Source organism: Trachemys scripta, chromosome 4 (genome assembly GCF_013100865.1).
Source record: "Trachemys scripta elegans isolate TJP31775 chromosome 4, CAS_Tse_1.0, whole genome shotgun sequence".
Lineage (NCBI taxonomy): Eukaryota > Metazoa > Chordata > Testudines > Emydidae > Trachemys > Trachemys scripta.
The window spans coordinates 74,064,420-74,079,615 of NC_048301.1; the positions used below are offsets into that span (position 1 = coordinate 74,064,420).

General features: G+C 47.1%; 1 protein-coding gene across 1 annotated transcript; it reads left to right on the forward strand.

Moving 5' to 3' along the window:
* Window positions 1-779: 779 nt before the first annotated feature.
* On the forward strand, window positions 780-7,940 carry TP53I11 (tumor protein p53 inducible protein 11). Its single transcript, XM_034768753.1, has 5 exons — window positions 780-817; window positions 1,425-1,473; window positions 1,938-2,034; window positions 4,223-4,324; window positions 6,267-7,940. Exons 1-5 carry the CDS (start codon window positions 780-782, stop codon window positions 6,398-6,400), a joined length of 420 nt encoding a protein of 139 aa, XP_034624644.1. The 3' UTR covers window positions 6,401-7,940.
* Window positions 7,941-15,196: the final 7,256 nt, after the last annotated feature.

The window sequence follows — 15,196 nt, forward strand, 5'->3', positions numbered from 1 at the left end:
GCTGGAGGCTCCAGCCGCCCCCGCTCTGTTTAAGAGCTGGGCTGCCCAAGCGCTACCGGCTTCGGGCAGCCCCGTGCCTCCAGACCCTGCGCCCCCAGCCGGGCACTTCCCCTCCCGGGCTCCGGCGGCGCAGGGTCCGGAGGCACGGGGGCTGCCCGAAGCCGGTAGCGCTGGGGCAGCCCGCCTCTTAAACAGAGCCTAAGAGGAGCAGAGCCTCCAGCTGCGGGGGCTCTGCTCCTCTTCGGCTCTGTGTAACTTATACAGTGTAAAGTATCAGGGGGTAGCCGTGTTAGTCTGTATCTACAAAAACAACAAGGAGTCTGGTGGCACCTTAGAGACTAACAGAATTATTTGGGCATAAGCTTTCGTGAGTAAAGCCCGAAGCCCAAAAGCCCGAGTGCTACCAGCTTCACGGTTTGCTGGGCAGCCTCCAGACCCTGCGCCCCCGGCTGGGTGCTTCCCCTCCCGGGCTCCAGCTGCGCTGGGGAAGCGCCGGCTGGGGGCGCAGGGTCTGGGGGCTGCCCGGGAAACCGTGAAGCTGGTAGCACTGGGGCAGCCCTTTCCTCCTGGCTGGGAGTGGGAGGGAGGAGGGGGCGGAGTTAGGGTGAGGAGGGGGCGGAGTTGGGGCAGGGCTAGGGATGGGGAAATGGGCAGGGCCGGGGCCCGTGGAGGGTCCTCTTTTTTTATTTATGAGATATGGTAACCCTACATAGAAACTTTTTTAGGCAGCTGTGAGCAAGTTACCTTCAAGCTAAGGGACTACAAGGACTTGGGAGACTATGCAGCCTATTGGCTACAAGCGGAAGTGCAGCCTCTTGTAGGAGAGGTTTGCCAAATGTGTCAGGGTGGAATCTTGAGTGAGTAAAGGGAAATAGTGGGGCTGTCTGAGCTGATGAATTTGGGGGTAAGCTGGGTGTGCCGGGGTTCTAGGCTGGTCTGTAGCTGATGGAAATGTCCAGTTGGGTGCCCAGCCCTTATTGGCTACTAAATCAAACCTTGTGACTATAGACAAGCCTAGAAGAGTGGCTGAAAGGAGAAAAACTGAATGTGCAATACCCCAGCTCATTAACCTACGCACTGGTGCTCAAAGGAGACCTGTCCCTGCTCCATTGTGCACCACTGAAATCAATCAGGCCCAAATGCCCAGCTGACTTGTATATGGCAAAGGCTTCCTCAGTCAGATGCCCCGAACTGATTGTGTTCCGGTTAGCCAAGAAATCCCTTGGTGGTTATCTGTATTCCATGCTGGCTGCTTCTACTCAAAGACAGTCTCTCCATCCACATAAAGGATCACAAACTGAATTCCCTCTTCCCTGATATCTTGGGCGGGGGTGTCCTCTGGGATATACCTGGGGCCACCCTGCTTGGGCAGATGGAAGAGTGAGGGTTTGGGGAATCTCTGATCTGTTTTTCTTCCCATGCAGGGTCTGGCAGTTCGTCTCTGCCATCATATTTTCTGGGGTCGCCATCATGGTAAGTGGGAGACCCATTCCCAGAAAGAGCCCAACCTGGGGCTCCCAAAGTGCAGTCATGACCTAGCAATCTCCATGGCCCTATGCATTATTCTGTCGTCACTACCCTCCAAAAGTGCTGCCACTGTCTCTTCCTGGCCTGTGATAAGCTGTCTCTCTGTAATGGGTTTTACCAACAGCTTCCCTGACAGGTTGTTCCTAACACCTGAGTCCCAGCCCTCTAGTAGCAGGTTCATAAAACCAGAGTTGGCAGCAGGAGCCTCAGTCACAGAGGGGATCCTGGAGGCTATTCCTCTCTAATCCCACCCCCACAAGTGACCCAAAACACATGTAGCACCCCTGGTGTACAGTCTGCACTCTCCAACCCAGGGGGAGCTGCTGCTCTTCTACTTTTATTATCTTCAAGTGACCCGATCTCATGCAGAGCAACTGAGATTCCCTCTGTCTCCTTCCCGCTCCTTTTAGGCTCTCACTTTCCCTGATCAGCTCTATGATGCCGTCTTTGAAGAAGAATCCGTCAACAGCAAGACTCCTATCAGGCTGTACGGAGGAGCCCTCCTCAGTAAGTAATGCTGAGACTGAGCTTAGAGATTCAGTCCGTGGGACTAACGGGAGATGTTGAGAAGCTCTGAGTGAAGAATCCTAATGGGGAGGAGGAAGGAAAGCTCTGTACCAGACCTAACCTCAGATCGGGTTAGGACAGAGCCAGGCAACGTCGGGGTAAATGCCTCTTCAAGTGGTTGTTTTTTTTTGTTTGTTTTGTTTTTGTTTTTGTTTGCAAAAAGTTCCATCTCCCTCCTAGCTCTAGGATCAAGAAAAAACCCCTCCCTCCATACTGTCTCTAATATTGTATTTCTCCGTGTGAGGGGAGGAGATTGCAAGCTGCCAGAAATGGAATACTAGACTGGAAGGGCCATTGATAGGAACTGGTTCAACAGGAGGGGGTGGGGGAGACCAGGCTAGATGGCCCATCTAGTCTTGATGCAGAACATGGGGGTACTGGGCTAGGCAAGGCATTGGCCTGTTCCAGTGTGGCAATTCCCTTGTCCCTCTGAGGCTGGAATCTTTGGGGGAAGCAGGGCTGCCTCTCCCACCTCCATGTTTTGCCACCTCCAGCCTTAGCGAGCCTGGAAAGATTCAGAACACTAATCAGCCCTTTTTCAGTGCCATGTGGGGAGGAGGAGGTGGCAGCAAAACTGGAGGGTGGAGGAGCTGAAGGTGGGAGGCTTAGGGAAAATGTAGTGCTGGCGTCATTCCCAAGAGAAATCTTATGAATAAATTGGTTTTATGGAAGTTCAGACTCCCAGGATGGTGTGTGTAGTGGGGAGGGGAGAAGCTTGCCCTGCTGCCTTTCACTAGCACTAAACATACACAGACCAGGCCCACAAGGTCTGCTAACTCTTTGAATCTGTCGCTGGGATGCTGAGGATACTGTACAGAGGGAGTGATGGCTGGAGTGAGGGGACTGCTTATGACAGTGGGTCCAAGTGCAAGGTCTTATCTTTTAATGGTGGCAGGAATCACCCAAGGGTACTGTGCTTGGTAGGTAGCAGGATCAGGGGTTCTGGTACATATGGAGAACCCGTTCTTTGCTTATCCACTGCCCATCTCCTCTCCTTAGCCTGTAGCAGCACCTGGTGGTGCAGAATGGAAGCACAGTACACACAGCCTGCTCTTGGAAACCCCCAGTTCTGTGACACAGCTCCCCTTTTGTTGGCCTCTGGTTTCCCTTTGTCTCCTCCAATATAAGGTCAGGACAGGACTTTGCTCTCTATGTACCAGGGCTACTGAACAGTGGTGCTTCCTGGGAAAGGCATGAACATGACTCAGAGCCAAGCAAGGCAAAAGGCCGGCTCCAGTAATAGGCATACACCTCTACCCCAATATAACACAAATTCGGATATAACGTGGTAAAGCAGTGCTCTGGGGGGGCGGTGCTGCATGCTCCGGCGGATCAAAGCAAGTTCAATACAACACGGTTTTACCTATAATGTGGTAAGTTTTTTTTTTTTTTTTTTTTTTTTTTTTTTTTGGCTCCCGAGGACAGTGTTATAGCTGGGTAGAGGTGTATTTGGGAGCTGGATTTTGGGAGCTTGGTGAGTCATGTGGGGTGGTAAGCACAGAGCTGCAGGTGGTTCTTCCATACTGGGATGTCATAGAATGTCACGGTTGGAAGGGACCTCAGGAGGCCATCTAGTCCAACCCCCTGCTCAAAGCAGGACCAATCCCCAGACAGATTTTTGCCCCAGATCCCTAAATGGCCCCCTCAAGGATTGAACTCCTAACCCTGGGTTTAGCAGGCCAATGCTCAAACCACTGAGCTATCCCTGTCCTGTATGTCCCAGTAAACTGCCTCCCTGACCCTGGGATTGTTCACAAGGAGTCGCTCTGGTCCCCTCTCCATCCATCATGTTTGGAGTGTTTGCATTTCTAGTGCATGCATTACCATATTATCTAAATGTGGAGGAGACCAGTTTGGTTACAGGATTCAGGCTGGGGCACTCTAGCAGTGTCAAGCCTGGAAGGTGGATCCATCCAAATATATTGCAGCAACCCCGTCTGTAACTTTGGGCCACCACAGTAAATTACTCAGTTCCACCAGCACAGCTCTATCATGCCTATGAGTGTTAGCTCCATGAATTAGTTGTTGTTACTTCGGAGATTCCCCGTAGAGTGGTCTCTGAGCTGCCCCTTTCCCCTGCCACATCTCTCAGCCCGTGAAGCAGTTTTGTTATGTGTTCTTGTCTCAGGTCTCTCCCTTATCATGTGGAATGCCCTGTACACATCTGAGAAGGTCATCATCCGTTGGACCCTGCTGACAGAAGCCTGTTACTTTGGGGTGCAGTTCCTAGGTGAGTAGCTCTACTGAGGCAGGAGGGAAGCAGAGGGGATTGGTCAAGTGATAGGCTATCCCTTCCCCACACGAGTGCCTGGGAAGAAGGGAATGCTGTAAATGGCAAAGCAGCATAACTTGCACTGATTGGCATTCACTGGGGGAAAGATTCTGCTCTTATTTACACTGGTGGAAATCTGGAGTCCCCTTACTGAATTTAGTGGCATTATCTAGACTTACTGTAGCGCAGCTGAAACCATAATTGGGCCTCTGGTGTTCCACGTGAGTGAAACTTACCCAGTTAGAGGGCTGAAGAGCGAGGACACGGTAGAGGAGGCAAAGTCGTCAATGCAGTCTGACGCTTGTGGAGTGACCATCACCGTAATACCCAGCCCTCCTGGACACAGTGGGGCTGAGTCTCTGCCACCTTGCTTCTCGTGTGGTCATCCCCAAACTGAGCAGTAAAGGGGCAAAGAGGGCATAAAACACTACAAAGTCACAAGAGGAGCTGTAGGCCAGTGGGATCCCTGATCAGCCCAAGAAAGGTTTAAATGCCGCACTCTGCATCTGTTCAGGCCCTTTCTGCAGGCTACTGTTGATTTGTACCAACAATTTTCAAACAGTTCAACATAAATCCAATAACTACCTGGGACTTCCTTGCCAGAGCCTCCAGACTCCTGTCAGCTCTTCCCCAGGTTGCCTATAGACCATTTGCCTGGGAAGCGGCCGGTTTTCTATAGCAGTCTCTCTCAGCCTTGGCAGATATCAGCTGCTCATCATTCACCTGACACCTCCCCAGCTGGGTCTGATAATGCCCAATACCAGGCCCAAGCAGCTATTCTTAAACAGGCTCTGCCTCAGAATAGTCCTGCTTGCTCTTAAAGGAGTGGATTATGCTGTTACAGTAGCATGCCTGTGGGAAAGTGGGAACAAAATAAATGACTGCACAAGGCAGTGGAGAATCAGGCTCAGAATCTTACATCCTCCTTGCTGTCTCTTTTCCCATTACCCTCCCCCTATTCCTTCTACAGGGGGTGGAAGTTATAGTTGTGGGCACACCTATGGAATGCCAGATTGGTCCACCCAACTCTGTTTTGCCACTAACTTCCACTTTCCGACCCACTTACCCCAGGCACTCTGCAGCAAGCTGGAGTTGAATTCTGCATTTAGGTCCCTTGATTCTGTGGCAGACTGGAAATTCTATGGTCACTTCACTTACATTAAAATGGAGGATTTTTATTACATGTGGGACAACATGCTCTGGTATTAAATTCAATATATTTTACACTGTTCACACCTGGTTTCCAATATGCCATGGTTTCTTGCATAGACAGCTCATTGACTGCTTTGTAGAGTTGCCATGTGGGGAAAGTGGCAGGTTTTGGCAGGGCATAGCTACAACTCGTTACCTGCTGGAGGTGTTTGTTGGTGAGATAAGCACATTTTTATTAATATTTCTGTTTTGAAGAAAATCAGCAATAAAATTAACAAACTCGCTATTTAAGCTGTCAGCTGTAGGTTTCAGAATTAACACTGAGTAGGATATTTCAGGCTGTCTGCCTGAAGATAAAGCTTTCTTTTCTTTTTCCTAAGTGAAATTTTAAATGATTATTAGTCTAGGGCAAGGGATGAATGCCATGGCAAATTCTGTGACTGTGGAAATTGCACAATACATGGGACACTGTCCTTACGCCACTGCTGAATGTGGCCCCAGTATTCTATTTCTTTAAGATATATAATCACAGTTGCTTAAAGACTCAGTGAATAATGTAGTGGGGCAGCAGTGTTAGAAGCAGACAAACAGATCGATGGGCAGAAATTGCAAGGCTGTCTTATAGTTTTCAAGATGGATAAATCCTCTTTGAGAATTTCCACTACAGGACACTAGAGAACTGCACTCTATTTAAATGTACTGTTATTTCACTATCAACCTGTACCTTGTCTCCCTCCTTCTCCTTCAGTTACCACCATCACCCTTGTTGAGAGTGGCCGGATATCCACAGGTGCCATGCTCCTCCTCACCAGCCGGATCCTCTTCACCCTCATCACCGTTTACTATTATTACCAAGTTGGACGGCGACCCAAGAAAGTCTAATCCCTGAGGATTTTTTTGGTGGGGGAGGAGGGGTTCTGTTAATAATTTTCCTTTCCTTTTTTTTTTTTTTTTTGGTCCCCCTTTTGTTCTAAAGCAATTCTCCTTTTTTTCCACTTACCAGCATGAATCAGTGTGTAAACCCAGGGCTGGCTCCATTGCCACAAAGCGCAGGGGGAGAGCCAACCCCTGCAGCCCTCCCTATATCTGCCTAGAGAAGGCAAGTGAATGCAGCAGGGAAGGCTGACAAGACGTAAGGACCAGTCAGGCTCAGGGACAATGGAGGAAACCGGCCAGTGGAATCACAAGCTCAGAAACCTTTTCAGCAAAGCACAAAATGATTGTAGCACATAGAAACTGAATCCTAGAGGGGAGAGGAAGCAAAGGCAGCTGGCCAAGGACTCAATCTAGCTCCTGTAGGCTTGGAGCCGCTCATTTGCCTTTCACTCACACATAGAGCCTTTTTCCCCCTTTAGTGAGTAGACTTCAGCACTAATCCTGGCCAGCCCTCTAAGGCAGGGCTGCTGACACAGCTCCAATCAGATAGTGTTGCGGTTTTTAGAGACAACACCCACTGTATTTACTCTGTGCTGACAGATGCAATAGCAATGCTGGCAGAACACAGTGGCTTAAATACAGCAAGAAAAGAGGGTGGCATCTTTATTCTCTCTCATCACAGTCCTGTGAAACTCCAAGCCAAGCTACATCCAAATCTTGTGTGTGGATCTCTGTAAGGGAGAGTGGTGCAAAAGGATGGAGAAAACTCTTGGGTTGCATTAGGGGACAAATGTAAAGAGCTGTTGAATAGTCTAAGACTGAATAAGCCTTGTTGTCTTGGAAGTTTGGTATATAGTCTAGGCTGCTGCTTGTATTTTTTCCCCTAATTCCTATTGCAGTAGTTCCCCTGCGTGTAACACTAGTGAGTGCACTAGCATAGATCAGCCAATGACACTTTAACCAGTCCCCTACTTCGGTCTAGATGAGGCCATGGCTAAAATACTCCCCTTATGTCCTGTCTATGCTAGAGCCCCCTCTTTGCTACTGCTTGTGGAGCTGTATCAGTGTTAAGGAGAGTGAGGAAAAAGGCTCGTGTCAATGAGGACTGCAGGGGGTAAATCAGTGTTCTGTAGGTACTTGTGTGACTCTTACTCTAGTGAAGTGAGGGAGTAGATGAGCCAGCTGGTCTTCTCCACTCCTAATGTACAGGTACCAATTTCCCCTTGGATTCAGCAGAAAAAAGGACCCAATGCTGAGGTCTTATGTCTTCAGGATTCTATTTGGCTGGGATAAAGAATGGCTGAGCAGGGAAAAGTACTAGGCCCATCTTGCCTTCCCCAGGCATTCCAAGACTTCATTATTCCCTGACCATTGCCTCTCATTGCTCTTGAGGCTGAGGAGGACTTAACCCTGGCTCCAAAGCACTGGCTCTTCTATGCTTCTAGTGACAATCCTGGAGAAGCTAGTACGTTGCCCCACCTGCTTTCCAGTACCATGCTGCTTGTTCTCCACTGTACTGAAATCCGAAGGATTGGACAGATGGCATGGACTTGGGGGAGCTGTTGGGCTGGACCAGTCTGTGCACAGGAGTAGAGCTGACAGACCTGGAATAAACATGTGCAGGCTCTTGGCTGTTGAGAAGCAGAACTGTCTGTGAATAACAGAGCTAAGGTGGCTGCTGAAGAACATTAGCTTTGGGGGCCACTTCTTAGCATCAGCCAGAAAAAAATCCCTGATTTAAAGTTAACATGGACATCCACTGAGCATTCATGGTAAAGCCTGGCACATCTTCACTACAGCTCTCCCCTAAAGCTTGTTTCTGTTACCTGCTTCTGGCATGTACAAACAGCTGCAGGAACTTGGCCTGCTGTGTGCATTGCAATGTCTGTGTCAAGTGGAAATGCTGAAAATATTGGAGCTTATATTAAATCTTTTAACCAAAACAAAAAAAAAATTGATAGGCCCAGTGCAGCGAGAGGTTAAACTCTGGACCCTAAGCTACTTGCTGGGGCTAAGTGTAACTCTCCAGTCTGGCCTGTAGAAGATATATATATAGTTAAAATTTATCATGAGCCTCAGGGGTACTGTCTGGAATGGAACCTGTAACAAAGTGGATCGTGGGGTTTTTTGGGTTAATTTCATTTCAGCAGGACTAAGGCAGGTTCTAGGAAAGGATCTTTCTTGGGGGGGATGGGTAGAAAAATACTGCCCCCAGCATACACCACTGGCTATCAGGGCTCAATTTGTATTAATCAATGCAGCATAGCTGAATAGGCTTTAGCTATGAACCACTGTCAGAAGGCCCCACCTCTGCATCTGCCATGGCAGTGAAACATCCAGCAGACATTGCTCAGGTTTGGTTGCAATCTAGTTTAGGTTGATTTCAGGATTTCCAAAGGGGTTTTCAAGCACCTAAACTTCCCTAGAAGCCCCAGCCCCTCTCCCTTGTTTCTGCATGGGAGTGTCAATTTTTTTGCTGCTATAATTTCAAGTGTTTGACCAAATGGGTAGCTGACACAATGGTTCTGCTCTCTGGTGTTTGTTACCCCCTCCAGCCTAAGTGATGTGGAGAGAGCAGAGGGGTACTGGCCATAAGGGGCAATTCAATGCTAATCAATAGAAAGGCCTGCTCCCACGAAGAGACAGATCAAATGGAGCATAAACTCAACTTACTCTGCAATTCTCATTGCTCTTCTTCTCCCGCCCTCCCCCCCTTCATGTAACAAAGTGCTATTGGTGCCATCAGGACTGGGGCAGGGATGGACGAGTGGGGGTGGGTAGAGGGAAGTCTGTAGCACACTAAATTTGCAAATGTGATGTGCAGTGAGAGCATATGGAACATGGGCCCAGGGTTGATGCATACAGAGACAGGAGGGTATGTCTACACTGGAGTTGGAAGTTAGCTAAGTCTGCTGTAGCTGCACTTCCAGTTGGAGTACTAGCATGATCAAATCTCTCTTAGGGTACATCTACACTACAGCGGGGAGTCGATTTAAGATACGCAAATTCAGCTACGTGAATAGCGTAGCTGAATTCGACGTATTACAGCCGACTTACCCCGTTGTGAGGACGGCGGCAAAATCGACTTCTGCCGCTTTTTGTCGGCGGCGCTTACTACCACCTCCGCTGGTGGAGTAAGAGCGTCGATTCGGGGATCGATTGTCGCGTCCCAATGGGACGCGATAAATGGATCCCCGAGAGGTCGATTTCTACCCGCCGATTCAGGCGGGTAGTATAGACCAGGCCTTAGAGCTGCAGTGGGGCTGTCTCATGGGACTGGAATTTACACCTTTCAGCTCTAATGCAGAGAGAGATGTACCTTGTCTGAGAGGGAATGTGCAATCCTCCCTGGCAATTGCTAGTTAGCAGCTGACAGGTGCACTCCACCATTACTGATGAGTAACAGTGGGGAATGGCTGACCCTACAAGGGACAGTGAGAGGGATTTTCAGGATCAGGGCTGGAGCACTGTGGGTATCCCTAAGGGAAGGACCCAGGCAATACCATGCAGCACTGCCAGACACTTACAGCTAGCAGGGGGTTGCTGCCTCAGTTTTGGCTTGACTGGGGGAGTTTATAATTGTATTATAGAATTAAATCCTCCAGCAGAGATGAACCACATATTAGTCACTGCTGGATGGTTTTTTCCACTCTATAAAGGTAAGTTAGGCAGCAGGTACAGGGCAGCACCTTGCTGAAATTTCACAGGGACTGTGCCTAGAAGCACAAGGACAACTGCTAAATGGCAGCCTAGGCTAGCAGCCAAAAACACAATTAGGAGGCAAAAATTCTCAGGCTTTAATACTGTCTCTGCCACTGACTAGCTAGATGCCCATGACCAAGTCACTTCATCTCCCAGACATCAGTTTCCCCATCTTTGAAATGAGGGTAATGAACCTCACTTATCCTGAGGGAGAGAGGGGCAGCACTGCAAGGTGTTTGTGCAGCCCTCTGTACAGCTGATAAGTCTTCTCCAGGTGACTGAGTTCTGAACAAAGACAAACCTGCATTTACATAGTGGGTTCCTGTGTCTGCAATGGGTGGAACCAAAACCTTGGATTTTTACAGCCCTAAACTTAAGCTAAAAATTCAAGCAGGTCCCTGCACTTCCTGGCTCAACCCTTCCTGAACTCAAGGCAAGCCGGTGCTGGCACTGGAGAGGAGAAAGGCTCACTAGTCCCACAGCTACGCCCTGAGCCAGCCAGCCTTTCCTGTCTCTTAGGTTTTTTGGATTCAGTTTATACCTCATCTTAGCTGAGTTTATTCCTCCTTTGGTAAGAAAGTGACTGTACTTAACATAAAAAAAAACCAATCATGTGAATAGTGAAAATTAAAGATGTCCCACTGCACTGTCACAATATCTTTATTTATTTTTATTTTTTTAAGAAATGCACACAAATTGTGCAGAATGCTTCAGGCTCGTGTTCTGGTTTATATTACAAAAAATCCTTTCAATATAAAAAGCATTACAATAGGCAATAGAGGATAAATTAGCTCCACTATCTAATAAAAGGAACATTTACAATTTTTAAAATAGATTTCAACGTTCTTTCACACGCAGGCTGTTTCCCAGGCACTCGCAACAGTAATTTTAGAGTTAAATAACAGACAGGGAGGGGGTGGACTTACAGAAACAAACTGCTCTAGATAATTACATGAAAGGTGCATGGGCTCTGGGCTTCGTTCTACAGCATAGGGGCTAACACTGTGGTGACTCCGTATAGGTTGCTTTCCTACACAGAGCTCTCACGTGAGGAGCGATTATACCTCAACACCCTGCCCCCAAAAGAATGCAGCAGAAACTCAAAAGGGAAAAAAATTGTTCCTCTGCCTAGAGCTCTGGGAAGAACAAGACCCAGCATTGTTGATTATACAGCATGAGACAGACAAAGGCAGTGACATATCATGGTGATCAAAAAACAAAACTTGTGTGTCTCACAGTAACAAAGGATTCCCCATTCTGGAGTCTCCTGTTCATTAAAATTCCATGGAGGAAATTCCTCACCTTTCCCCTTGATTCAATCCCCAGCATTTCAGATGATCCAAGATGGTTGGAACCTGCATGAGGGGTTTGTGCATCTCTTAACAGTCCCCTCTCCATTTCTTTCTTGGAGGGTGCTGCTTCCTGGTTTCTCGAGGGTGTCTCAGGACAGGATGAGAATTCAAAATGATTTTAAACTGGAGAAATACTCTGAAGTAAATAGGATGAAATTCAATAAGAACAAATGCAAACTACTATACTTAAGAAGGATTAATCAGTTGCACAAATACAAAATGGGAAATGACTGCTTAAGAAGGAGTACTGTAGAAAAAGATCTGGGGGTTATAGTGGATCACAAACTAAATATGAGCAAACACTGTAATGGTATTGCGAAAAAGCAAACATCATTCTGGGATGCATTAGGAAGAGCATTGTAAGCCAGACATGAGAGGTAATCCTCTACTGAGCACTGATAGGGCCTCTTCTGAAGTAGTGTGTCCAGTTCAGGGCACCACACTTCAGGAAATGTGGACAAATTGGAGAAAGTCCAGAGGAGAGAAACAAAAATATAGAGTTCTAGAAAACATGACCTACAAGGAAAGATTGAAAAAATAGGATTTGTTTAATATGAAAAAGAGAAACTGAGGGGAGACAGTCTTCAAGTTTGTAAAAAGTTGTTATAAAAAGGAAGATGAAGAACAAAAAGTAATGGTCTTAAATTGCAGTGAGGGCGATTTAGGTTAGATATTAGGAAAAACTTCCTGTCAGGGTGGTTAAGCACTGGAACAAATGACCTGGGGAGGTTGTGGAATCTCTGCCATTGGAGATTTTTAAGAAAAGGTTAGACAAACACCTGTCAGGGATGACCTAGATAATACTTAGTCCTGCCATGAGTGCAGGGGACTGGACTAGATAACCTCTTGAGGTTCCTTCTAGTCCTACATTCCTGTGATTCTAGCCCTTTAAAGAGAGGATATGAAGATTTCAGCAAGAACATAAGAATGGCCATACTGGGTCAGACCAACAGTCCATCTAGCCTACTATCCTGTCTTCTGACAGTGGCCAGTGCCAGGTGCTTCGGAGGGAATGAACTGAACAGGTAATCAAGTGATCCATCCCCTGTTGCCTAAGGGGAGAATGGGGGGAGATGACAACTGCACAACAGGGGCAGGGAGGACAGAAAAAGGGAAACAAAGGAGAAGAGACAAGAGGAACATGTGGGTGAGATTAGAGAGAGTGAGAAGACAAGATGGAAAAAAGAAAAGTTCTTTTATCTGAGAGAGAGAAAGGGACACAAAGGAAGAGGACAAAGCTAAGAGAATAAATAAATGGGGGAAGGAGAGAGAACAACCATTACAGAGGAAAAGAATGGAGGGAATTTAATTTTAAAAAAAAAAAAAAGATGAAAGAAAGTGATAAATGGGAAAACCAAAGGGGAATAAGCTTGGAAAAGCAACATTTAGTATTTGCTATTGTATTATCCCTGTTCCTCCACATGCTGACAGACTCCACTCTGGAAAAGGCACACCCAGAGGATGTCCTTTCCAGGTTTGAATCATATTCTTTGTGCTGTAAGCAGAGAGCTGTGGTTTTTGTTTCAATCACACAACTCCAGGCCAGGCAGGGCCTTCCCCTCCATCTGCTAAATTTCAAGACCCAATTTGGGCCAAAGGGAACCTTTCACAATAGAGCAAGAAATTAAGGGGAAGAAGGTAGGACTCCGAAAGCAAAGGAGATGGGTTACTCCTCCAGACACCAAGAATTCTAGCTGCCACATGTTAGGCACCCAGAGATCCAGACACCAACTGACAAGAACAAACTTTCCTGCTGTTTATAGTGTTTTGGATGTTAGCTACTCAGGTTCTATTGCCAGCTACAGACTCTGGCTATTATAAGCAGAGTAATGGGTGGTTGTTTTGGCTACTACTTACTTCCCTTCCCCCCCACACCTTAACAACTGTGTTCTTTTTAGTTTTTTTCCTCCCTTGGGAATCACTCTCTCCAGTGTGCAGGGTCCCACAGCCTTTTCCCTTCATCTGCCTGTATCTAGAGAGGAACATCAATTATTGGGTCTGTCCCCATCTTAGTGGATTAGCACAATGTTCTGGCTCAGTTCCCCCCATGCACACACTTCTCATGGTGGGTTGACCATTCAGAAAAACTCCTTGCATGCTAGACCATTAAGTGCAGCTGACTTTTTTTTTTTTTTTTTTTTTTTAAGTTTTAGGAACAAATTAGAGAGACTTCCAGCAGGTGCAGATACTGCCAGTTTTGCTAGCAAAGCCACTTTCCTTCTTCATTGTACAAAGGAGCAGAATTTAACTCTCAAATGCATCATTAAAACTGCTCCTAGTGGTAATTACCTATAAGCCCTTTCAATAAAAGCATCTGAGGCCTTTCACTGTTCAACAGCCATGGCTGCAATTCCAACATTTATCCACTGCTGACTTCATTTGTGGGTGGGGACAGATTTTCTTCATGTCCATGCCCAGATTTCTCTGATGATTAGACTCCGGTCTCCAAGAGATTTCCACATGTCCTCAGAAACGCTGTATGTGAGGTTCTAATGTCCTGTTCTCATCCTTCAGCAGCCTAACTTTTCACCCTGGTGGGTATTAAGTCAAGGTCCTTTGCCATCTAGTAGGCAGACCTGATAGGCTTCACCATGACCTACATAGTCACACGTATCTGCATGGTCCCTCCTAGGAAATCCCCGAGGACATGGGCCCACTTCTATCACTGTAAATGCTCCACCTTGTCTTGGAGCCTCAGTTCTCTCCTTCGTAACCCTCCATCAAGGTCCTTATGTATTTTTCTCAGGTTTGGTTTTAAATGATTAAATGGATGACACTATTTAAATGTCAAAGTGGCATCTCAATGGAGGAAACCTTAATACAGGTGGCTATGTTAAAATGACTTTAGTTGATTCCACTCTCTACTCAGCACTTGGGACAAGCCAAAGGGAAACTCTCAGATCATAAATGAAGCCACAAGACTCACAAAGGAAATAGTGTGGGAGGCAACTACAAATGGGCCCCTTTGCTACCAGTACCATGTTTGGGAATTCCCCACCTGGCTGGAAGGAACATTGGAACCCAGGGCAGATAATTAAGCTAACAGAGCACTACAAAAGTACAAACTACAATTTTGCATGTCGGAGTTGAGTGGCCAAGATTTAGAACTCAAAACAATATGCCCTTGCCATAAGGCTGGCAGCGTCAGCTATTCTTGGCCAGACCAATCATTTTTAAAGGAGAGAGGGGTAAGATCAGGATTCAGGAACCCCTTGCTCTCCTCCAGTAAAACACTGAACAGAAAACCAAAGTGACAGAGTAAATAAGGAAAGGTATGCACCAAATTTTTGATTGCATCTCAGCCCTCTGCCAGCCCCCATTAGAGGAGGATCTTCCTCATTTCCCACAGGGTCACATCCCCTTTGGTGGGACTCCAGGGAAAGGCATGCCCCACTCCACGTAGTCCAAGGGTTCTCCTGGAGGTGTTAAGTGATGGTAGTTGACCCTCCTCTACTGAACATGTGCTTCCATTTCCTGGCTGGCAGTTAAAACTTTAGACCAGAAATGGAAATTAGTAAACAATGGCTGCCACAGTTTTCTGTGTATCAAAAGCCCTTTTTGTCTGGTCGTTTGAAACTTGCCTGACCTTTACCCCCATGTGCTGTGGTTGACCTGCTTCCTTTGGGTACTGAATCGAGCCCCTGTGTTGCATTATACAGTTCTTCGCTATCTAAAACAATACAATTGTGAATATACTAGGCAGTGTCCTGCTCTGATGGGGACCATTTCAGTTGCCTTCCCTCCCACC